At 43.7% G+C, this 25785-nt stretch overlaps 1 protein-coding gene across 2 annotated transcripts; it reads left to right on the forward strand.

Annotated features, from left to right (window-relative positions):
- The first annotated feature begins 55 nt into the window (after window positions 1-55).
- Window positions 56-17660, forward strand: EEF2K (eukaryotic elongation factor 2 kinase). Of its 2 annotated transcripts, none has more exons than XM_083372779.1 (17): window positions 56-387; window positions 4435-4535; window positions 6613-6673; window positions 7034-7071; window positions 8179-8350; window positions 8477-8626; window positions 9643-9775; window positions 10309-10436; window positions 10723-10924; window positions 11833-11900; window positions 12705-12782; window positions 14066-14128; window positions 15215-15349; window positions 15454-15642; window positions 16037-16161; window positions 16741-16934; window positions 17226-17660. In XM_083372779.1, the coding sequence occupies exons 1-17, from the start codon at window positions 142-144 to the stop codon at window positions 17402-17404; spliced, it is 2262 nt and encodes a 753-aa protein (XP_083228905.1). In that variant the 5' UTR covers window positions 56-141; the 3' UTR covers window positions 17405-17660. The 2 variants fall into 2 exon arrangements, with proteins under 2 accessions (XP_083228905.1, XP_083228906.1); XM_083372780.1 differs by having other exon boundaries at window positions 78-387; window positions 16741-16919; window positions 17360-17660.
- Window positions 17661-25785: the final 8125 nt, after the last annotated feature.

The raw sequence follows: 25785 nt of genomic DNA on the forward strand, positions 1-25785 counted from the left end.
TGCAAACACCCAGCCCATCCTGGTTTCTACCCTCACCAATCCTGATTATTCATGTTCCTCTCGATTTCCTTCCCTAGTCTCTCCAGCCCGTAATTCTGGCTCCCCCGGCAGCCCACCGAGCGAGGTCCATATTCTCCCAATATGGCGGACGAAGACCTGATATTTCACATGGAGTACCTGGACAACGCCACGCTAACCAAACCAGGTTGTGGGAATTGCCACGAGGTGGACAGCGATGAGGAGGAGAATTATTACATCTGCCCGATTACAGATGACCCCGTTTTGAGCAAGGCAGCCGGGGACAAAGTTCATAACTATTATAGCAACTTGGTCAAAAACGAGTGTTATTCTTCCAGCTCTTCTCCCAGAAATTCCTTCCAGGTTAGGGTAAGTTTTAGCCTCTTCAGAATTATTATTATTATTTTCTTCAGCAATGAGCTTTCTTGTCTGCTTCGGCTGCACGTAACTAACTCTGTCAATAAGCATAATTTGGATATTTTTCTGCATTAGTGTAGTTGTCCTCTTCCTAAATTTTGGACAAGCGTGCCAGTCCAGTTTGCATTCTCCATAGTTGATTCCCTGGCCAGCGTGCGGAATGGATTTCTTTTTTTTATTAAAGAGTTTTACAAAAACAAAATTTTACAATATATCCCCAAATCCCCCCCACCCCAAACCCGCCCACTTCCCCCCCCCACTTCCCAGAGCTAAATACAGGATTATAGTTATAATAATCGTATTCTAAATAAAAATTATGCATAATATACAATTAACCAAATTCATAATGTGCTTTAACTCCCCTTTAACATAACTACGAACAAAGTACCAATAACAATATCCCACTAAAATCTACTCATAAGCTAAATTGAACTTTTTAGTCCCATATTTGTTCTGAATATAATTTATCCATCTCCTCCAAACTGAAATATATCTTTCCTGTGAATGATCCTTCAAATAAGCAGAAATCTTAGACATTTCTGCAAGATTCGAAACTTTAAACACCCATTCTTCTATAGTAGGCAATGGATTTCTTATACAAGGTTTGAAGAAATAATAGCAGTCTTCTAAGATTTGAGGGATTGTCACAGAGTAGAAAGGGTCAACCTATTCTCCAAAGGGTAGGACAAGAAGTAACGGATGGAAACTAATCAAGGAGAGAAGCAACCTAGAAATAAATGAGAAATTTCCTGACAGCAAGAACACTTAATCAGTGGGACAGCTTGCCTCCAAAAGTTGTGGGTGCTCCAACACCTGAGGTTTTTGAGAAGAGACTAGACAACCATTTGTCTGAAATGGTGTAAGGTCTCCTGCTCCAGGAGGTTGGACTAGAAGACCTCCAAGGTCCCTTCCAACTCTTATTATTCTGCATTAGTTTGCGCTGATTGACATGTTTATTGTTTTAAACGTTTTTGCTGTACACCGTCCAGAGTCACTTTGTCTTGTGACAGATAACATAATTGTACTTGCACAGAAAAAAAAGTCAAATGTCTTTTTAAAAAAACAAGAACCAACAACTATAGTTGATGTAATTAGAAATCTTTTGCTCATGAAACTGTCTGGTGAAGCATACAAGTGACCTGGCCGGAGTTGACATACCCAAGTATTGATTGTTTTGCAAGCTTTACTCCAGCCTAAAATGTTTTGTCTGGACAGTGGCGAAAAACGCAAGATCAACTCATGTTCCTGAATATTTTTGGTTGCACTGTGCCCTTCTTGAAAAAGTCGGGATTTTTATTTATTTTTTATTTATTTTTTGCACAATATGGTAGGGTGGATGCTGTCGAGTAAAAGGGTCTGTATTGACCGTATCTCTGTCGAATTTGGAAGAAGTGGCAAAGGGCGATTGGAAACCTCATGGCCGGGTGACTTTTGTGTAGCTGCAATAACCATTTTGGCTTGTCTGTTTTGCTGTGTCGTTCAATAACTGTGTCTTGTCTGTGTCCTTCAGAATGGGACACAGCAGCCCCCTAAACGCAACGCTCAGACTGACCAACAGACTCTAATTAAAGTGCCTGTTTTGCATCTCACGTTGTCTTCATTTTATCCACTCCGGTTTGAGAGCTCTCTCCCCAAAGCCGTTACCCAACCGTCATTTTTAATTTTTCAGTTATTTATTTTAAGCCATTTATACGACCGCCCATCTCTCTACAGAGACTGGGTGGATATTTTAACAAGAAAGTTGGGTGGACGGGATTAGAAAGAGATCAGACTAGTCCAGGGGTATAGGCCACCTTGGCTCTTTTAGGACTCGTGGACTTCAACTCCCAGAATTCCTGAGCCAGCCATGCTGAGGGGAAAGGGGGAGGTTCCCAAGCTGAGCCGTGCTGGCCCAGGAATTCTGGGAGTTGAAGTCCACGAGTCATAAAAGAGCCAAGGTGGCCTACCCCTTGACTAGGCCTATTTCCTTGAATGAAACTGACATTGAAATGAAAGCAAAACCCCCCCTTTTCTCTTCTTTTTCTCCGGCTTTTGCTGCTCAGTTTTGGAACGTGGCACCAACCAGCTCATTTTAAAGGCCCAGATGTGGCCTTTTGAGCCAACGTGGAATTGCACACTTCTAAAAGAGGATGTGACAACCTCTTTGGAGGAAGACCCTATCAGATAAAAGTAACATTGCATTTAAACTTCCTCCGGCAACCTCTTTTTATTTATTTCTATTCCGCCTTTATTGTTTTTACAACGAAAACTGGCAAAAACACACACAGTACTCCTTCCTCGACCAGTTTTCCTTACTGGAACAACAACCCTGTGAGGTGGGTTGGGCTGAGTGAGAGGGTCAGCCAGCTGGCTTTCATGGCTGAGGCAGAACTAGAACTCGCCACCTCTTGGTGATTGGCCTAAAGTCACCCAGCTGGCTTTGTGCCTAAGGCAGAACTAGAATTCACCATTTCCTAATTTCTAAACCAGCACCTGAACAACTGCACCAATCTGGCTTTCCTGCCCTGGCATTTTGTAACAACTTGGATAGAGTTGTGATGTTTTTAAACTCTCTTTCGTACTAACATGTGCCTGAATTCTTGCCGCTCTGCAGGTTTGGGGGCTTTTGTGTTTTTTAAAAGCTTTCTCTTCTTCGCTGATGCTTGTGGGATGTTTTGTGTGGTTTCGTTTGGACATGAAAAGCCTGTTCCAGTTTCACTGTATGTTTATTTAAAAAACAAAACAAAACAAAAACCACACACACTAAATAAAGAAATCCGAGGTCAACAGAAAAAGCTTTTTGCTGGAAGAGAACCAGCCAAGACAGTAGAAGAAAGAAAAATATTTTTTTTGTGTGTGCAAGAAAAAAAAATACTTGCACGTGATTTAATGCGCTGAGTGTCTCTTCTCCCATTTATCCTTGTACTTCTGTGCAGTTTTTGGACAGACCAGTTGCCAAATGGGAGTCAGGATCCAACTTTGCAAGATGGTGAGAGGGAGGGATATCCAGGGATTTGGTCAAAAAAGTCAAGATGGCCTCCATGACTGCATAAACCAAATCCTGCCCCCCTTTTTTACTTGCAAAATCCATTTTAAAAGGAGGGGGGTTAATTGGATAGCCAGTGGCCAGCACCTTGACTTTTTTTTGCTCAACATCTGGATTCCACTTTACCCTCCGGCTTTGTCCCATACATTTTTTTTTAATTTGCATTAATATGTTTACTACATATTTTTTCAATCCTAAAGCTGAGTTTTTGTAAAATGAAGTTTAAAAATTCCTGTCACTTCCTCCAGTGCTATCCCTATTTTCTTGAGGGAAACAACGAGAGCTGGAGTCTATGAATCAGCAGTAAAACAATGGGGAAATGATGAATAATTCACACCACTTTTAAACAAACAAACATCTGGCTGAAAAGACTTACTTACCGTTCTGTTTTGTTTCCCAAATGAGTGGGAAAGATTAAAAAAAAAGATATTGCAAATAAATATGGAATTAATGAAATTAACCTCCAGAAACATGATGGAACGTTTCTTCAAAGTCTGGCTTTCACCTCCATTTACACAATGTAATTAAGTGGGTCAGTTCTAAATATCCATGCTGGCTGGGGAATTCTGGGAGTTGAAGTCCACAAGTCTTAAAAGTTGCCAGGGCTGGACACCTCTGAACTATGTTTAGTTCAAACAGGTCAAACTATGACTTTGTGACCAGGGTAGATTTAACTTTTATTCTGGACCCGTTGAAAACCACTGGTCTCTAGGTCTCTAGATCCAAACATCATAAGAGATCTTGATTTAATGTTGCATTAAATCACCATGTTGGTTTACCCTTCAGTGCAAGCCCAGCTTTTTTTGATTTATTAAACCAGGGTTTGTGGATTAGCAGAATATCTGAATCTAAACTAGACTTAACCAAGAGCCAGAATCAGGGCTGTGAATCCGATCCGAGCGGGACCTTCTGTGAGTAGAAACTGCCTGAAAGCACTTTATAAATAACTCATTTAATAGTTCTGACCTTTGCAGGAAGCGTGGAAGCATGCCATTGAAAAAGCCAAGCACATGCCTGACCCCTGGGCTGAATTTCACCTGGAAGATATCAAAATGGAAAATGCCGCTCGCTACAGGTCGGTGGATATTTCTCGCACATGAGAGATTTGAGGTTGATTAATTTCTACTTTTGCTCCCTGGTGCATTATATATATATATGTTAGTGTATTTAATCAGCAGTGCCTGGCTGTTTCTGTCCTCCCGCTTTTTAAAGGTGGTGATATGGTTGGAAAGGGAGAGAGTGGTCAGAGCCACAAGTGCTGAAAGAAAGCAACACAAATCAAATGAGCAAAACAGGTTATATCATTCCCTATTAATTAATCGGTGCCTGAATTGGAGCTAATCGCATTATCCAGAAGCAGGGAAGACCTTTTATGCTTATCTCCTGAACTCTTAATAATTCCTGCTTGCACCGTGTGTGTGTGTGTGTGTGCACGCGCATGTGTACAAATCATATATCACAAGTAACCTGTGCATATTATTGGTCATAGCGTACATAACTCTGCAGGTAACCTTCAATTTATGACGGTGGCTTAAAAACATTTGAGGTTACAACCAACCCCCTCAAAAAAGAGGATTTATGACCCAGGTCCGAAGTTCCAATGGTCGGCCCCCTTCCACGGTCATCTAACCACATTTTCTGACAGTTTTGAAACTTTTTGAAGCTTTAGGAAACTTCTGCGTTTTGGCAAAAACACCCCCATAGCAAAACATGGGCTTGGTTAAAGGCCACTGTGTTTACTTAATGGCTGCCAGAAAAATGGTCATAAATTTGGGTCAGTCACGTGGCCAACCTGTTTCTACAACATCACAACATACAACTGCAATGGGCTGATAGCACTACAGTCCTGTGTCAACGGCTACCTGTATTTGATTTCTGAAAAGCTAAAAAAAGGTTCAGTTGCACGATTTTTAGACCGATTCTTGGCTTGTTCGTCACGCCCTTAGATATTTTTTCTCCATATTCCTAGATCCTTTTTTTTTGTCTCCCAGATCTTGAAAATAAGACAGCTAGTTCTTTGGAAGTATTCAAATAAACAAAAAAAATATCTGGAAAGATTTTTCTTCCAAACTATTATTATTATTAGTTTGGCCTCCGTGCTCTTCTCAAAATAGGATTTTTTGTTTTATTCCATTTATGTAACCATGTTCAGCAAAGCCAGAACGGGATCTCCATCCCTGCCCCCACCTCAAAAAAATCCAGAGGAGCCAAGAGAAACGTGGAGAATATGCAGACACCCGGCTAACCTTTCACTTGAACAAAATCCCTGGTGCAAAGAGACACGTGTTTCTCCTCTTGCCTGGTCACATCACACGAAGAATTTATTTAAGGCACCTCTAGTGTTTCAGATTTACTGCTTTACAAGATCTGGGATCCATTTGATTTGATTTCCCCCCTGGGTTCTTTTTCACCTTATTTTAAAAAAGTTAAAGTTGCCAAGTTTGAGAAACACTGATTTGTAGTGCAGTATTACGGCACAAACCCAGCTAACTTGTGTTAATTTCTTACTTAACTCCTCTTAATTTTAATTATTTTGTATTATCTTTTTAAAAACTTTTATCATATTGTCGCCGTGACAGTGAGATAGAGGGCTTATACATTTAATAAATTGACAAACTAACTGAGATGGAACCAGTAAACCGTGGTTAAGCCGAGCCAAGCCTAAAACATTGACCCTGTATTTTTATTTTATTTTTTGCTTGTAACTATCAGCAGGCTAGGACATCAAACAGTAGATTAGTATTCTTGTGAACACAGATATTGTGTTATTAAGAGTGTAATGGAAGGGAACGCCACGAGGCTTAGATTTTTGTTCCCCAGGCTATTTTTGCCTATAAAGCCATTGCTTTGCTGTCAGAAGTTGGCTGGACGAGGCTGATGGGAGTTGTAGTTTATCTTTATAAGGCACTTTTGGGTGGGAGAATGCTGCACTGATGCACTGGGGATCCGCACAGCGTCCCAAATTTATTTATTCATTTATGAAATCCACTGATACGGCCGGCTGTCTCGCAGATGTAGCTCTGGGTGGTTAACAGCTTGTGAAAACAAGAAGCAAGCATTCAGGATTAAGCGGCTGGAATATAATATATTCCTCTCTTTTTGCATTTGAACAAGCTGTCTTTTCCCTTTTCCGTTTTTTTTTAACCGGGCAGGTACAATGCCGTTACTGGAGAATGGATCGAAGACGAGGTCTTGATCAAAATGGCTGCGCAGGTAAGAAGAGCAGATCTTTTTTTGGGGGGGCCCTCTGGTTGTTAAACAGATCACCACGGTCATTAAATGAATCACATGGTCATTAAGCAAATCCAGATTCCCCCACTGACTTTGCTTATCCAAAGCTAGTTAGGAATGTGGCAGGTTGCTGTCACCTGACCCCCAGGGCTATGCAATCCTCAAAAAATAGATGCCGATTGGCTGACGCCCAAATTTTGATCATGTGACCATGGGGATGCTATGACAGTCGTAAGTGTGAGGATGGTCCTCAGTCACTTTTTTTTCAGCGCCGTTGTTACTCTGAGTGAATTGTTGTAAGGTGAGGACTGCCTGTGTTAACCTCCTGGTTTGTTTTTCCAGCCTTTTGGCCGAGGAGCGATGCGCGAATGCTTCCGGACGTAAGTGTGCCTCCCGTTTTTCTCGTTTTCATTCGTGTCCGCTTATTCTTGAGGTTTAACTCAAGAAAGGAAAGCTGGTGCCAAGGAAAGAATGAAGGGCCACAGTCACTTTTTGAAGCGACAGCTTTTCCCTCGTTGCAAAATACACGGAAAATCGCCACCCTCTTAGCCTTTGTGAAATTAGGCAATTCCTGGAGATGAAGTGGAACCAACGGTGGGGGATGTTCTATTTATACCAAAATCTTTTCATATAGGGATTAATTTCAAGCACTGGTACATTAATCCACTAGCCCAGGAATGAAAGCACTAGTTTTAAAAAAAGATGTATATAAAAAAAGATGTTGAGACTCTGGAAAGAGTGCAGAGAAGAGCAACAAAGATGATTAGGGGACTGGAGGCTAAAACATATGAAGAACAGTTGTGGGAATTGGGTACGTCTAGTGAAAAAAAGGACCAGGGGTGACATGATAGCAGCGTTCCAAGATCTCAAGGGGCTGCCCCAAAGAAGAAGGAGTCAAGCTCTTCTCCAAAGCGCCCGAAGGCAGGAAAAGAAGCAACGGATGGAAACGAATCAAGGAGAGAAGCAACCTAGAACTAAGGAGAAAATTTCCTGAGAGTTAAAACAGCCGGTGGAACAGCTTGCTTCCAGAAGTTGTGAGTGCTCCAACATTGGAGATTTTGAAGAAGAGACTGGACAGCCACTGGGCTGGAATGGTGTAGGGTTTCCTGCCTGAGCAGGGGTTGGACTAGATGACCTCCAAGGCCCCTTCCAACTCTGTTGTTCTGTTTGATGATTGCATAGCTCACGAGCAGAATAACTACGATTGCGGCAAGCTGCTTTTGAAAGTTAGAAAATCTGATTTTGCCCATCCTTCTTCAGGACTTCTAGGAGAAAGCTGTCAGAGCAGCGTAAGCCAGGAATGGGATTTCTCCGGCATGCCAGGGAATCTACACCTTTCTCTAAAGCGGATCTTTTTTCCGTGGATTTCAGACTGCGGAAGAGAGCTGCTGAGAATGCTCCTTAAAATGGGAATGGGCTCGCAGAAGGCAGGCTGTTTCCCCAGCAGCCTAGCTTCACCGGGCGTTTGTTTCTCTCGTTCTTTTTAGGAAAAAGCTGTCCAATTTTCTGCAGATGCAGAATTGGAAAGGGGCCTTTAATTACGTGGCCAAGAGATACATTGAGACGGTCAACCAGGACGTCTATTTTGAGGACGTGCAGCTGCAGATGGAGGCTAAGTTATGGGGAGAAGAATATAATCGCCATAAACCTCCCAAGCAGGTATCTCCCCACGCAGAATCCTGGGGAGCATAAGCGAAGCCCAGAAGATTCAAAATCGTGTGTATGTGTGTGTTTCCCCCCCCCCCTTCTCTGTCGGTTATCTCTCTTCCTCTCTCTTTTCCTTAGGTAGATATTGTCCAGACCTGCATCCTTGAAATGAAGAACAGACCGGGGCGGCCTCTTTATCACCTGGAACATTACATTGAGGGGAAATACATCAAGTACAATTCGAACTCGGGATTCGTACGAGATGACAACATCCGTCTGACCCCACAGGTAGTAGGACCTTCGTTGCCACTAGTTGGCAGTTCAGTGGATAATAACCTTAGCCTGTTCAGTAAGGTTAAAGTTAAGGTTAGCGATACGAAGCCCACTAGGCGACCTTCAGCCAGTCACTCTCTCTCAGCCCTAGGAAGCAGTCAATGGCAGCCCATGTCTGAAATCCCACCAAGAGAACTGCAGGGATTTGTCCAGGCACTTCCGTAGAATTTATTCCGACAATGACCAGCCAAACGTAAAATAACGAAGACAGAGCGAAGCAAATAAATGCAATGCTATACTAATAGCTAGCAAAATAAATCCCACATGCATTCCTCTGTTACTAAGCTAATACAGTTGTTAACCAGGATGATAAACTAAAACACGAATAGGTGTAGAATAAAAACCAAAAAAAGCATATATATATCCCCCCTAACGGTTTATGTATCTAACCAAAAGGAATAATCAAGATAAAAAGCGATTTCGTCTTTAGCCAATTATATTTATATTGTCCAGGCAGTCACCAAAAGTCACACGTACGAAGAAAAACAAGATGACCTTGTATTTGTTTTTAGGGAAAGTTTATTGGGCAGAAGTGACGTCCCTTTTCAAAATACTGCAGTGCCTAAAAATTTGTCTAGCAAACGTATAGCCAGTTTAATGATGATGATGATGATGATGTTGGAAGGGACCTTGGAGGTCATCTAGTCCAACCCCTGCCCAGGCAGGAAACCCTATAGCATTTCAGACAAATGCCTGTCCAGTCTCTTCTTTAAAACTTCACAGCTTCTGGAGGCAGGTTGTTCCACTGATTAATTGTTCTATTGTTCTAATTGTTCGGTTTGGTCTTCAGCGTTGCAAAAGCTATTTTTAGAATAATTGGGTCTGGGCAAGAAGCTAGCCCCTGTAGACATCTCCCCAAGTGGAAATGTGTCCCCGTAGAATTCCGGATTTGTGTAGCGACAGTAACTTCCCGTAGAAGTAAATCTGGTTTTTCTTTCTGTTGAGCTGATGCAACGTCCATTCTCTTGCAGGCTTTTAGCCATTTCACCTTTGAACGCTCCGGACACCAGCTGATCATTGTGGACATCCAAGGAGTTGGAGACCTGTACACAGATCCCCAGATCCATACCGAGAGTGGCACAGATTTTGGAGACGGGAATCTCGGTAAAAAAACAGAGCAATTATTTTTCATTGTTGGTGGCTTAACTTCTTTAGGGTTTGGGGGAATGTTGTTTGATTTGAGAAGGGGTCAGCTTCAGTTCTGGGAGATTTCCATCCTTGGAAGGAACAGTCTGTAAACACGGGTCCAGTGTGCTGATGAAGATGAATGACATCAGGTCGTCCTCAATTTACAATAGTTTATTTAGCGACGCTGAAAAAAGAGGGAAGGAGGGAGGGGGAGAGACAGAGAGAGAGAGAGAGAGAGAGAGAGAGAGAGAGAGAGAGAGAGAGAGAGAGAGAGAGAATGAGAATATCTGTGCTTATCTGGTATATTGGTTGCCGGAGATGTTTTCTTGTCTTTTGTTTTTATTACCTCATTTAAATGTTGTGTACATGTGGTTAATCTCTATGTGTCTGTTGATGGCTGATTGGTCTGAATGGCTCTTGAGAAAAATCGATAGGCTTCCACGTAAGGCGTTGCTGCATCTGAAAACAATTTCTCATTCTTTCTGTGGATGGTTCCCCACCTGCTCCAGGTGTGCGAGGGATGGCCTTGTTCTTCCATTCTCACTCCTGCAACCGGATTTGTCAAAGCATGGGGCTGATGCCTTTCGATCTCTCCTCCAAAGAGAAGGACGCCTTGTTTCGCAGTACTAAACTGCTTGTAAGTATTGTCGGCAAAGGAGCTTTGAATGGCTGGAGGCCATTTTGTGAAGATGGTACAATTCGCGAGCCCCACAAAATGGCGGCATTATTCGAATTTGCACTAACTGGAGCTTGGCTCACATTAAAAGCCCCCTGATAATGGATTTATAAATGGCACTAGATCCAATTTTGCACTGTTTGAACTTGCAGAAGTATGAACAGGGACCTACCCTCATTCAGCAGGGACATATTTACTCAGAGAGTACCGGAGGTTCCTGATTCAGGTTTTACTTTTTGCTGCCCAGGAATCGGCACAGACTGTCCTGCGGGGCACAGAAGAGAAATGTGGCAGTAGCCGTGTGCGAACCGTCTCTGGTAGTCGTCCCCCCCTCCTCTCCCGTCTCTCTGAAAACTCGGGGGATGAAAGCATGAGCGACATGGCGTTTGACTCGCTGCCCTCTTCCCCGTCCTCAGCCACGCCTCACAGCCAAAAGATGGAGGGTCTTCGTAAGTGCCAACCGTGGGCAAATATTTTTGTATCAGCCAATGGGGAGGGGACTGATGGTTTTAGAAAACAGGGCAATTACAGTATGAGAATCTGGAAAATTCAGATAGTCTTCGACTTACAAGCCTTCATTTAGTGACTGCTCGAAGTTATAATGGCACTGAAAAAAAAGTGATTCACAGATGGTCCTCGTAATTGCAACCGTTGCAGCAGCCCACAGTTACGTGATTACAATTTGGGCGCTTGGCAACTGGCATGTATGTACAACGGTGGCAGCGTCCTGGGGTCATGGGATCACGTGACCTTCCCAGCTGGTTCCCGACAAGCAAAGTCGACGGGAGAAACCAGATCTGCTTAACGACCGTATGATTCACTTAAAAACTTGCAGTGATTTTCTTAACAACCATGGCAAAAAAAGTTACAAAATCAGGTGTGTCTCACTTAACAAGTGCCTTGTTTTGTACATCGAGGACTACTTGTAAGGTAGATACAAGTAAGTGAGATAGGGCGGGATATCAGTCCCATTAATAAATAAATAAATAATAAATTCCCTCCAGCTGGACAGAAATACACAATGTCAAGGTATTGATTTAACAGCTAACCAGCTTATGTAATGTATGTAATGATGGGGATGACTCAGCAAGGTCTGTGTCTCTTTAAGAGTCTTTGTATAAAGGGGTTGGATCCTGCTGTATTAGCTCGTGTAGGTATATTGTTCCTGGTGTATGACACACAATTATCATTTTTAAGCATGAATTCATATATATTTATTAATAAAATGTTAAGTCCTCAACTTAATGGCCAATCTTTTAGTGATTAGTTGAAGTTATGACAGCTAAAAAAAAGGAATTTACAACTGTACTGCGGCATCCTTGCCTAAAGCGTGAAATCCTTCTCTGTTTTGACCTAGACTGGCCTGTCTTTAATGAAGTCGACAACTTGGTTCACAAAGACCACGAAGGCCTCGACAATCAACGGGTAAGTTCCTCAAGACCTACCTGGATTCACACATTATGCTCCAGCCCTAAAAAGATTGGGCTGGGTTTAGGGTGAGGTGTAAATCCAGGCCCTGGTACTTATGAGCCAGTGTGTTTGTGACTTGCTGTCAGCCACACAAACTGTGATTTGCTCATTAAATGGTGGTTGAAGTAAGTCATGGTTTAGGATCATGGATGAGGCAACCATTGGGTTGATGAAAGAAACCCAGCAAGTGTTATTTTTTTATTTCCTAAAATGCTCTGTTGATGGCCTTGTAGCGTAGGGGTCTCCAAACATGGCAACTTGAAGACCCGTGGACTTCCGACTCCCAGAATCCCTAGCTGGCTGAGGAATTCTGGGCGTTGAAGTCCACAAGTCTTCAAGTTGCCATGGTTGGAGACCTCTGCTGTAGCGTGATATCAAAACAGGACTTTCTCTCCATTTGCGGTATTCAAATATTTCTCTCCTCTTGAGCTTCCATTACTGAATGAATGGAGATCCAGGACCATCATCTCCAGCGGGGCCAAGAACCACGGGCTGCTTTGATTGTCCCACCCAAAAGAAGTAGACAAAGTCTCTGTGATATTATTGGGTGCAATCCCCCGTCGTAATCTGGAAGGGCACAGCTGGGTCCCCTTTATTTCAAATCCGGCTTCCCAATTGGGGTTGGAGGTGCTCAAACCACAAGGATTGATAGTACCATTTCCAACTTGATGGAAGAGAAGGACAAAGTTCCATCTATAAAATAAGGATAACTGCAAAGGAAGAACTCGTTATTTTTCTCTCTCCTGTGTTCATCCTTAGGACTCTGAAAATGGAGGTGACAGCGGGTGCCCCAGTGAGAAAAGGAGTGATCACGAAGACATGGATCACCGTGAAAAAGTAATGTCTTTTTTTTCCCCCCATTTCGTGCACCGATCCCGATTATTGTTTTTTTTTCAAATACATCGCGCCATTTGCAATTGGATGGACATCCTGAGTTGACTTCTGAGCAGAAGACAATTCATTTGCACTTAGTCTGGGTATGATACACATCACCCTCCTCGTGTTCTTGTAGAGGTAGTCCTTGACTTACAACATTGATTGTTGGGGGCAATTAAGCTGACTTTGTAATAATGCCGCTTGGGGTGTGTGTGAAAGCCCTAATAAGCAGGCATATACATAGAATGAAGGCTACTGCTAAGCTTGTAAGCCGCCCTGAATCTTCGGAGAAGGGCGGGATACAAATGGAATTAAAATAAATAAATAAATAAAATAAATTTAGTGACTGTCCAAACGGCCCTGAAAAAAGGGACTTACAAAGGTTTTTCACACAACCGTTGGCGGCATTCCTCCATGGTCACATGATCAAAATTCACTTGGCAATCGACTCGTATTTATGACAGTTGTAACATCCTAGGGTGTGTGTGTTACGTGATCCCCTTTTGCGACCTTCTGACAAGCAAAGTCAACGGGGAAACCAGATTTTGACTTAACAACCGTGTCACTAGTTTAACAACGGCAGTGATTCCCTTAAGAAAGGTAGGAAGAAAAGTCGTAAAATGGGGCAGAGCTCAATTAACAACGGTCTGGCTTAGCCATGGAAAATTTGGGTTCAATTATGGTCGTAAGTTGAGGAAACTACCTATAATTTGTTTTCAACTTAGACTGCAAGGAGGGAGATTAGACCCTAGTGTGTAAAGTGTTTCCTGAAATTACAGGGGTGTAACGCCACACTGTGTTGGAGATAAATATCTTTGCTGCTGCTTTCTCCATAAGAAATAATATAGGACCAAGTCCATACCAGAAAAAAAAGATGATTTGTGAGTGTCTTTCTGGAGCAGGGGCCTTCAAATTTGGCCACTTTAAGACTTGTGGACTTCAACTCCCAGAATTCCCAGGGATTCTGGGAGTTGAAGTCCACAAGTCTTCGTGGCCAAGTTTGAAGACCCCTGTTCTAGAGACTGGCATTAGAACAGGAACACAAAAATGCTTATTCTTCACAGCATCTGCTTCGATCTTTTAAACGTTTAACTTGCCTCATTTTTAAGTTAGTCCCCCCCCCCCCGTGACACTGGCCCGACTTTTTTTTATTTAGAAAACGAAGCTTTTAAAAATGCTTTTCATCCAAACCTGAATTAAATTGTTCTCTCTTTCCCCCTCCCCCCCCCTCTCCATTCACTTAGGGTCATCTTAACAGCAACCGGAGACACGAATCTGATGAAGACAGTTTGGGCAGTTCTGCCCGGGTAAATAAATCCGATCTTTTCCAACAAAAAAAAATCACACTGGTTTTGCTTGGCTTCACCAATCTTTTCCCGTGGCTTGCACCTCTTGTGTTTTTTTCCTTCCCTGTTTAATTCTCTGTCTTTTCCAACTAGAGAAATGCTGTTCTAAATAAACTCTCTGAGACCGCTAAACCGATTTTCAGGAACAAAAGGGTGATTCTGCATGCCTTTGATTCTATCTCTGGGATCTTGGCTTGTTCTTTTTCCTCTGCTTTATTTTGGGGGGGGGGCGGTTCTTGGCAAACAATTCCGGATCTTGGCGCGTGCTCCAGCATTGCAGTTTTTAAATGTTTTTAAAGTTGTAAAGTCCAGAGTGGACATAGTAGCTCCTTTTGAGACTTCTTCCTATCTACCTAAAATGTGAGAATGTGCTTAAAAAATGCTTTGCTGGTTTCAAGCCGGAATGCAGCATGTCGGCTGATCTTTGCTTTAAGCCTGCTGTGAAGGCAAAAGATTTCCCTGCCCAGCTGTGTCCGACTTTAGAGCGTGGTGCTCATCTCCGTTTCTTGGCCAAGAGAGCAAGGATTGTCCTAAGACAGCGATGGCAAACCTTTAAGAGACCGAGTGCCCAAACTGCAACCCAAAACTCACCTATGTATCGTCTGGTGCCGGGTGGGCGTGGCTGCGGCGGTAACGGCAGACTGGGTGGGACTAAAAAGTTCAGTCAATCAATTCCAACTTTGCGAGATCTTTTTCCTGTGAGAAGTTGAAATTGATTAATTGATTGAACCTTTTTTTTTTGGCACATGGCAGCGGAGGCCTAAAGCGAAAAGGTTTTATAAAACTCAGCTGAAGGCCTAGGTGGGGGGCGACGGTGCGCGTGCCCGCAGAAAGGGTTCTGTGTGCCACCTGTGGCACACATGCCATAGGTTCGCCACCATGGTCCTAAGATGTTTCCGTGGTCATGTGGCCAAGTGGCTATACGCCAAAGGGCGCACGGAATGCTATTAATTTCCACCAAATTACCTTTCTTTCTTTGTTTGTTTCTCCTCCCTTCCTTTCTCTTAACACTTCCGACTGAAGTTCTGGTGGACTTTCCTCTTCCAGGTCAGCGTGGAGAAATGGAACCTCTACAACGCCGCCCGAGTTCACATTCACAGACCTTCTTGCGTTGCCGTAGAAGTTCAGAGACTCAACGGCCTGGAGCTGGAGAAGAAGATCGGAAAGTCCATCCTTGGAAAGGTGAGGGCTACGCTGTCTCTTGCCTTAATCTTCCCCTAGGCAGCCTCTCTTCGTCCGAGGTCTTTCCTATGTACCGTTACAGCTTTTCTCCCCCCTCCCAACAGGTCCACCTGGCGATGGTTCGTTACCACGAAGCCGGCCGATTTTGCGAAAAGGATCAGGAGTGGGACCAAGATTCGGCTCTCTTCCACCTGGCGCACGCAGCCGAGTGCGGAGAACTGGAGGCCATTGTAGGGCTGGGCCTCATGTACTCTCAGCTACCTCATCACATTCTTTCAGACGTCATTTTGCAGGTAACTACAGACGGCCCTTGACTTACGACCACAGCGGAGCCCCCAATTTTTTCGTTGCTAAGTGAGTGAGACAGTTCAGTTGCTAAGATCCACACGTTAATTTTTTTCTTTATCAGCGCGGATGAGTGTTTCCTAGTTTGAGTAAAGGTCTGGAAGAACATCAACAAGCTCAGAGTGCATCAAAGACCTCCTCCTCCTCCTCATCATCATCATAACCACAAACCCATTTCCTTTTAGCACTGATGATGTTACCTAGTTGGGTCATGAAATGTCCTCAAGAAAACCACCAAGCTCAGAGAGCACCAAGGACCCCTCATTTCAACACTGAGCTACAAATATTCTCCATTATATCGGTCCTTCTTTTTTCTTCCACCCATTTCCATGTCTTCTGTAGGACACAAAGCAAAACAGAACCAAGGGCTTTGAATATTTGTGCCGAGCAGCTGAAGCTGGAGACCGTCATTCTATGATTCTGGTGGCAAGAGCTTATGACATGGGTGCGAACCTGGCCCCAGACAGGTAATCTTGTGTGGTTAAAGAGGAGAGTGGACTATCCCTCTAGTTTAGGGGGCAGATGGCCTGTCTTGTAATCTTAAGACATTTAACCCATAACACGAGCATTCCCTCCGTCTACTACAGTTTGCTAGTCTGTAAAGCAAACTTGGCAACTTTAAGACTTGAGGACTTCAGTTCCCAGAATTCCCTAGCCAGCATGGGTTTCTAGCCTTTGCTTAAAAAGCTAGTCTCTGCCAATGCTTTCCTCTCAGCCTCAGTAGTCCTCGTCTGTAAAATGGGCACGCCAATACGCGTTTAGAAACTGACTTTTGTTTCGCTCTGTTTGAGAACGAGGTGCATAAATCATCAAAGCTGTTTTAATCATGTCTGCGCTGACGTTTCTCAACCTTGGCCACTTTTAGATGTGTGGGCTTCAACTTCCCGAATTCCCCAGCATGGGGAACATGGCTGGCTGGGGAATTCTGGGAGCTGAAGTCCACAAATCTTAAAAGTTGCCAAGTTTGCTGCCAAGCCGCACTCAATCCATCAGTTGCGCCCCCGGAGACAATTCACGTTGGCTTCTGTTATTTTTCAACTCCGCAGAGAGCAGGACTGGAAAGAAGCTTTGCGCTGGTACGACAAAGCTTTGAACACGACCGATTTTGACGAAGGGGGCGAGTATGACGGCACTCAAGATGAACCTCGTTATCTCCTCCTTGCAAAAGAAGCAGAGATGCTGATGACGGGAGGGTTTAATTTGGACAAGGATCTGCAGAGATCAGGTCAGCTTGTTTTTGGCTTTTTTTTTATTCCATTTATATCCCGCCCTTCTCCAAAGACTCAGGGCGGCTTACAAGATTAGCAGTAGCCTTCATTCTATGTATATGCCTGCTTGTTAGGGCTTTCACACACACCCCAAGCGGCATTATTACAAAGTCAGCTTAATTGCCCCCAACAATCTGGGTCCTCATTTTACCTACCTGGGAAGGATGGAAGGCTGAGTCAACCTTGAGCCTGGTGGGACTCGAACCTGCACTAATGGCAGGCAGCTGGTGTTACTTGAGGCATTAGCCCACTGCTCCACCAAGGCTTTTGCCCTTGGGAATCCCCCCCCACGGCCAGATGTCAAAGGGGGTCCCACGAAGACCCCACGGCCAGGGGTCTCAGGTGGGCGAGCCCTGGATTGGATCGGGTCTTCTTCACCTGTCCTTTTTATTTCCAGGAGAGCTTTACACGGAAGCGGCTGAAGACGCCATGCAAGCTATGAAAGGCCGGCTAGCCAACCAATACTATCAGAAAGCGGAAGAGGTTTGGGCCATGATGGAAGAATGAAAAACCACAAAAGACCTTTGTCTGTTTGGATACAGAAATGCTCTTTTAATTTAAAAAAGAAAAAAAATATATATATTTTATTCAGAAGCTGGGTGGAGAACCGGGAGACAGACAGTTTTTTATACATACGGTATATATATATATATCCTGTGAAAGGATCTTCGGTTTAAGATGATCTTTTTTACTTCTCACTCGGGTCCGACGCCAATTCTTCCGTATTTCTGCTGGAACGGACCCCCTGCAGTTCCGATTCCTCTTCTCGATAAATATTTTTTTTGCAATTTTTCAAATAGGAAAAAATGTTTTGTTTTGCTTTTAAAGATTTGGAAGACGTCGTAAATCCTCCCTGTCTGCCTTACGGATTTGCGATAAGGGAGGCTAGGAAATTCATCCGGGATATCTCGACAGCCTGGCTGTGGTCTCGTTCTGCAGATGAGATTTAGTTTGTCCTGTGGGTTTATTTGCTTACACTTCAGAGTGGATTCTCCTCCCCCCCCCCCCAGATTATTGGAAGTTAAGATAGCGAGGAAGGACGGTCTAAATAACAGAAACATTTTTTTTAGACCCGCTTTTTAAAAGCATGCAGGGCGTCCTTAAGTTGCGACTGTAATGGCTTGCGTCATAAAAGGAGTCGCCACATGACCGACACGGTTTTATGACCTTTTTTTTTTTTGCAGCAGTTGTTAACTGCTCAGAGTTTGCTGTGGTGTGGTGTTGGCAGAGTAAGTACTGGTAATCCTCAACTTACGGCCACACTTGAGGCCAAGATTTCTGTGCTTAAGCGAGACGTTGATTAAGTTAAGTTTTGCCCCCTTTCACTGCGGTTGTTCAGTTAGTGACACGGTTGCTAAATGAATCTGGTTTCCCCCCATTGACTTTGCCTCTCAGAAGGTCGCAGAAGGGGATCACTCGATCCCGGGACACTGCAACCGACATAAATGTGAGTCAGTTGTCAAGCCTCCGAATTTTGTTCGGTGACCATGGAGATGTCAAGCGATGGTAAACATGAAAAATGGTCCTAAGTCATTTTTTTCAGTGCCGTTGTAACTTCGGTCACTAAATGAACTGTCGTAAGTCGAGGACTACCTGTACTGGGTTTTGGCAAAACCATCATAAAAACACAGTCACGTGAGTGCAGGATGCTGCAAACAGCTGTAAGAGCCACTGTGTTGCTGATCAATCAAACTCTGGATCCAGGTTGTAACTCCCCTTTTTTGGGCCGGTCAGAACTTGGAATCATTGCTAGGTGAACGGTCATAAATTGAGGACTACCTGTACGTCTTTCTCTGTTCCAGCATCAGAGGGTTTACCCCGCTATGTTTTTTTACGCTTAACATCCATGCTGTAAAGGAGGCTTAGCTGAAATCGTCCCTGAGTCGACTTGAGCTTCCTGCTAAAATGGGGATTTAAAATGGAATTGCTGCTGAGTTGCTGATTAATAGAATTGAGGGTTAGTCTCACTAATCCGTAGGAGCAGCTGCTGTTCTGTGTTTTATGTAGGGTCAATCCAATACCGCCAAGGCCAATGCAACTAAAATGATCTTTGACAATTAAATAGTCAAATCAAAAATAAAATTCCCCTAAAGAGGAGCGCAGAAAATTACATTAGCCCGATCATTTATCTGGGCCATTGATTCTTTTTCTTCAGGGCCACAGACCATAATCAAGGTCGTTATCTGGGTTCTAACATCTAGACCCAAGTCTTTGCCGTTTTGAGATGGGTGGACCTCAACTCCCAGAATTCCCCAGCCAGCTTGGCTGATTGAGGAATTATGGGAGTTGAAGTCTGCGCACCTAGTTGAGAAACACTGATTATAGACATTACTAAAACAGCTTTGATGATCTATGCATCTCATTCTGAAACAAAGCAAAACAACAGCCAGCTTCTCAGCAAGCCCATTTTGCAGATGAAGAATACTGAGGCTTCAGAGGAAAGCATTGAGCAGCAACCGCAAGACTACAAACTCTGGGGGATGGATTGCAGATTTCCTAGGAATCTGTCGGTCTATCCTGATTGGCCTTTTTTGCCGGTCCTTGATCTAACCAGACGTGACTCATTTTGAGCAACTCCCAACTCATGAAAAACGCTGAGTTTTGCAGCTGAATCAGCTGAATCTGTAAAAAAACAACAACAGTGCATTGTGGCCATCTTACAGAATTGTAACCTTTTAAGGAAATTAGCTGGAAATTGCTTTATCTCCTTCTCTGTCCAAAGAAAGCAGAAGCCTTTTTTAGTGATTAAAAAAAGGTCTTAAAAAAACAATAGTATTCTTTGCTCATCTCAAACAGATACTGACCGATGTATACACAAAACCAGCTCAAGACATCTTACTGGGTTTTTTTTTAAAGTATAGTAGCCTTTCATTTTATTTTTTTTCCTGGATGACACAATATTCCCCAGCTGCCACTTTAAAATTAATTGCCTGAATGCCATTTTATACCGATTTCCTTGATTGCTAATTTTTATGATCATGCGGGAATTCTAATAAGAGAGGAAGGTTGTGTTTCCAAATTTCACTTAGATACGGTCCTGGAATTAAGTGGTTGGAGGTCTGTATGACTGCACTTGTAATAAATAAGAATACTTCTGCAGAAAAAAGGTTGGAAGAAATGAAAAATGGATAGTGCATATCCAGGGAAGGCAGATGGGAAAAAAATCCATGTTGCCCAATTTTTTTTTCTAATTACTTGAGCATCAAACGTTTTTGCCATTTTCAACTTATTGCTCAGAAGCATTGCCAACTGAAGAAGAATTTGGCTGCTTTTCTAGCAGGTGAGAGGCGTATGGTTAATTAAAAGTCTCCTTTTATTTTGTGTCCATGTCTATTCTGCCACATAACAGCAGGAATTACGTCTGTAAATTCTGCTGCCCTGCAGAGAGCAGCAAGAATCAGTTAAAAGTTAATTATTATGCCCGCAACTGTGTTGAGTAAGTTTTAGTAAAACAGCCAGTTGAACAGAAAGCTTTTGAGTCAAAGTACAGTAGTCCCTAAAAGCAACAGCGGTGCTTTCGGCATATTTTCGACAGGTTATTTCAACAAGTGCATTCATTTTTTTCCCAAAAAAAAAATCTATAAAGTAAAGCTGATAACAACAAAAAAAATCCAACAGTTTGATGATGTCATTGTATATACTTATGAACTCTTCGCTTCTTCCAAGAACAGTGAATAAAATGGGCAATTTTAGAGAGAGGGGGAAAAAAGTTTACTTTGGAAATGTCAAGATTACATTTTGACTTCTCTTTACTTGAAAACTAAGTTCTGCTGAAGTCTGCAGAGTTCAGGAAGGGTTAAGCTTGCCCAGAGTAGAATTTGCAACCTTTAGATTGCATTCGGTAAGTTTGTAGGACTTGTCTACGCTTGTCTACGCTTGTCTATGCAGTTAATTGTTAATGTGTGCTTCTGAAACCAGGATCATTTCATCTGCTCATGTCAGTGGTTGCTAGAGAATGCCCCTAGCCACGTTCACACGGCCAAACTCTTGAAAAGCCGAAGTGAGGTGTTTAGTTTACATCTGTATTGTCCATGGTAACCCAAAAGGACCAATTTCTACCAATACAGAATCCCTACAGACAGATGAATCATTGTCTACCAGAACTCAAAAACTTCAAACTTTCTCTGCAGTGTCTTGATTTCTACCTATAAAAAACTTTTCTGATTTGGCCTTGGGTCCGGTATGCGATCTTTATTCTAGATCCAAGATGATAAAGAGGTCACGTCACATTTGCTAAAGTGTCAGCAGAAGACACTAGTCTGTTTTTTTGCCTTCGAGTCTCCTACCAACAGGGATCTGGAATCGAATCTTACCCTGTTGCTAGTGAACCCAAATTCCCGGTGGCAGGACTAGCGGTGAAGGATGGAATTGGCATTTTTCTGGTAAGCCACGTCATTCCCTGTCTCGGATTATATTTTTGCTTTTCAACAAGATGGCCAATGAATTCAATTTCCTTTGGAGCATGCTTTTTCTACCCCTCTGTCCAGCAAAAACACGGCAGGTTCTGTCAAGACCATCTGATGGGATTCTTATCCTGGATTTCATTGACAAGCTTCTGCTAATTTCAATTTGCTTGACGAATCTTACAAAACGGCGATGAATGTATAGTGTTTTGAAGCAGTGCTACGTGCTGGGCTTCAGGTGTAAAGGAAGAAACGCTAGCAAATATTAGATGGTGGCTAACGAGCCTTAGCAAGGTGGGCTGAGCTTGTGGCATAGAGAGTTTTAAAAAGAGCTCCAAAGTCTTGTGAATTAACGTTTACATTGACCTGCAAAAAAAAAAAAAATGCAGAAAATGCCGTGATACGTTTTCAATAAACTTTCTCAAGGATAGATTTTTGTCTGCGTCTTTTTGGGGGGAATTCTTCGCCATCCTGGATTCACCGCATTTATGTTTGTGAATTCATTTGAGTTTGGAAAACATGATACCTTACGCCAGACGGTCTCAAACGTTGCAGTCTGTTTGAATGGTGAAATCTGTGATTTTTCCCTTTCCTTCCCAAATAGAATGATTTCTGTGGTTTGCGTTGGTCAAGAAATGTTTAATAACTGGACTTAAATATATTCGTCAGGTGAACTCACAGACAGTGGGGTTTTAAACCATTCTGGGACTCACAGCTGCGTAGGAGAATTACAACCCGTAGTTTGAGGCTCTTCTAGGGAAAAAAAAACAAACGGATTCAGGACCTCAACCAATGGATTGGTTGATTATGGGCCATCAAGTCTGTGTCAATGCTTAGTGACCACAAACGTTTTCTCCAAGGTGACCACTCCCTAACCTGGTTTTTCAGCTCTTCCAAGGGTGCCTAAATCACCACTGTAACTCTGCCCATCCGTGTTGGTGCTGGTCATCCCTCGTTCCCAGCATTGTGGATTTTTCAAAGAAAGCTAGGTCTTTACCTTGGTTGATTGATTTGTTATGTGCTATCAGATTTGTATTGGAATTTATCGGCATTGTGGACGGCCTGGTGGCTCAGCGGTTAAGATGCTGGGCTTGTCGCCAGCAGTGTGGATATCCGAGACCCAAGCGCCCCACGACTGGGTGAGCCAAACCTAGCAGTTTGAAAGCATGCAACTGCGAGTAGTCAAATGGGTACCACTAGCGATTCGAAAGCATGCAACTGCGAGTAGATAAATGGGTACCACCAGCGGTTCGAAAGCATGCAACTGCGAGTAGACAAATGGGTACCACCAGCGATTCGAAAGCATGCAACTGTGAGTAGATGAATGGGTACCACTAGCGGTTCGAAAGCATGCAACTGCGAGTAGATAAATAGGTACCACTTAGGTGGGAAGGTAACAGCTCCATGACATCATCCTGGTCACAACTGCAGAAATGTCTTCAAACAGGCACTGGCTCAATGGCCTTGAAATGGAGATGAGCAGTGCCCCTGATAGTCAGCAATGGCTATCGGAGTCAAATATGCAGGGACTTCCTTTAGCTTATTTCTTGGTGACTATATCAAAGACCTTTCTCAAGAATGATCTGAAGAACCAACCGGGTCCTTCAGGTCGTCCAGCAATTAATTAATTAATTAATCTATCTATCTATCTATCTATCTATCTATCTATCTATCTCGCTCTATTCCCGAAGGGCGGTTTACAAGGCAACATTTAAAAGATAATATAAAAGTTAAAAAGAAATAGAATGAAAATGAATTAAATTAATTAATAGCCCAACCAATTAAAACAGAGTTTAAAAAGTTAAAACCCTTCAGTCCAGGCCAGATAGATCGAAGAGCCAGGTTTTCAGGTCCCGGCGAAACGAACGCAGATCAGGGGCGGTCCGGAGTTCTACAGGCAGATCATTCCAAAGGGCAGGCGCGCCCACAGAGAACACCCTCCCCCTGGGGATCACCCGCCGGCACTCCCTGGCACCCTGAGAAGGCCCTCCCTGTGGGAGCGCACAGGACGATGGGAACTTGATGCTGGCAGCAGGTGCTCCCTCAGATAATCCGGGCCCATGCCATTTAGGGCTTTATAGGTCATCACCAGCACCTTGAATCTCACCCGGAGGGCAACCGGAAGCCAATGCAGCTCGCGGAGCAGAGGTGTTACACGGGAGTATCGGGAGACTCCCATCACAACTCGCGCGGCTGCATTCTGCACCAGCTGAAGCCTCCGAGTGGTCCTCAAGGGCAGCCCCATGTAGAGAGCGTTGCAGTAGTCTAACCGGGAGGTCACGAGCGCATGAGTGATTGTGCGCAGGGCATCTCGGTCCAGATAGGGCCGCAGCTGGCGAACCTGGGCAAAAGGCCCCCCCTGGTCACGGCTCCTATATGATCTTCCAAACTGAGCCGTGAATTCAAGAGGACGCCCAAGTTGCGAGCCCTATCAACGGGGGGGGGGGGGGGGGGTAACACCTCCACTGCCATTATAACAGAGTCCTTCCACTTTGCTGCTGGTCCTTCTCTTCTGTTTTTCCTCTCCTCTCCTTGGTGCAATCTTTTACAAGCAGTCCTCAATTTACAACGGTTCCTTTTATGACCGTCGGAAGTTACGATCTCACTGACAAAAAGGAACTTGTGACCATTTTTTTCAAACTCTTGCAGCAATCCCCAGGGTCAGGGGATCAAAATGCAGACCCTTGGCAACCGACTCGTGTTTAGGACGGTCGCAGCGTCCCGGGGGGGAGGGGCGTCACGTGATCCCCTTTCGCGACCTTCTGACACGCAAAGTCGATGGGGAAGCCGGTTTCACTTAACAACCACGTTGCGAATTGTAACAGCTGCGGGGATTCACCTAACCACTGTGGCAAGAAAGGTCATAGGATGGGGGCAAAACTCCCTTAACAACCCTCACGCTTAGCAACGGAAATTTTGGACCGATTATGGTTGCGAGGCGAAGACCGCCTGTATAGATCGCGTGGAAGGTGCACACAAACCCTGATTTCTCTTGAAAACAATTTTGCTTGAATCAGGGGAGGGTCTTCGAACTTGGCCCTTGTATGACTTGTGGACTTCAACTCCCAGAATTCCTCAGCCAGCCTGGCTGAGGAATTCTGGGAGTTGAAGTCCACATCAAGTTTGAAGACCCCCCCTGCCTTAAATCTCCCACTCTTAATCAAAGGAACCGGACCCCGGGGGGTCTATAGAGCTTTTGATCTTTGCTACTTATAATAATAATAATAATAATAATAATAATAATAATAATAATAATAATAATAATAATAATAATAATAATAATAATAATAATAATAATAAAAACAACCAACAACAAAACAGCAACAACAACAATAATAATAATAATAGGGGGTCCACAAAGCCGCTATTGGTTAGTTTCAACTCTTCTGGCTAAAACTTTAATAATAATAATAATAATAATAATAATAATAATAATAATAATAATAATAATAATAATAACAAAAAAAACAACCAACAACAAAACAACAACAACAATAATAATAATAGGGGGTCCACAAAGCCGCTATTGGTTAGTTTCAACTCTTCTGGCTAAAACTATAATAATAATAATAATAATAATTAATAATAATAATAATAATAATAATAATAATAATAATAATAATAATAATAATAAGAAGAAGAAGAAGAAGAAGAAGAAGAAGAAGAAGAAGAAGAAGAAGTTGGAAAGGGCCTTGGAGGTCATCTAGTCCAACCCCCTGCTAAGGCAGGAAACCTATACCAATTTTAGCCGCTGATAACCTTTTTCTTCCCCCTCCCTTCCATCAGATTTAGAAAGAAACTCGCCTGGGGAATCCTTCCCCGGGCAGATTCCCGCTTAGGATCATGTTTCCCCCATCCCTTCCCTTTAAATCTGGACTTTTTTTTGTTTTTTAGAGGAGTGCGGAGGAAGACACAGATCTAAAACCGAAGGGTGGGTGTGTGTGTGTGTGGGAGGGAGAAAAAGTTGTGAACTTTTGCAGAGAGGAATAGGCTGCGCAGCTTCTTCTTTGCCGTCAGGTAGCGTGGCCGAGCGGTCTAAGGCGCTGGATTAAGGCTCCAGTCTCTTCGGGGGCGTGGGTTCGAATCCCACCGCTGCCAGATCCCCTTTTTTTTTTCTTTACCCCCTTCCCTTTTAAAACGGGGGAGCGGGGGTCTCTTTGCCAACGCCGCAGCCCTTATTTACACCCCGGTGCAGGCGCAACGTCAAGCCCAACGTCAAGCAAACCCGCGAACTAGCGCTTTTCACGCGCGTGGAGGAAAGGCAGGGCCGAGCAGCGCCCCCTGCCGCCCGCCCGCCTCCCTCCCTCCTTCCCGGGCCCGAGCATTATGGGTAGAAAGAGGCGTGGCCTCAAGCCCCTCCCCCTTTTCCCACGTGCTTGGGAGGAGTTGCTGGCAACATGGCCGCCAGCTGAGATCCGGC

Source organism: Vipera ursinii (genome assembly GCF_947247035.1).
Source record: "Vipera ursinii genome assembly, chromosome: 13".
Lineage (NCBI taxonomy): Eukaryota > Metazoa > Chordata > Lepidosauria > Squamata > Viperidae > Vipera > Vipera ursinii.

What these genes read in the sequence shown, in the direction of transcription:
- EEF2K (XM_083372779.1), top strand. Translation starts at nt 142, where the DNA reads ATGGCGGACGAAGACCTGATATTTCACATGGAGTACCTGGACAACGCC. An exon ending in TTCGCAGTACTAAACTGCTT is followed by an intron (nt 10,437 to 10,722) that starts GTAAGTATTGTC and finishes TTTGCTGCCCAG; the next exon opens with GAATCGGCACAGACTGTCCT. An exon ending in GTTTGGGCAGTTCTGCCCGG is followed by an intron (nt 14,129 to 15,214) that starts GTAAATAAATCC and finishes TTCCTCTTCCAG; the next exon opens with GTCAGCGTGGAGAAATGGAA.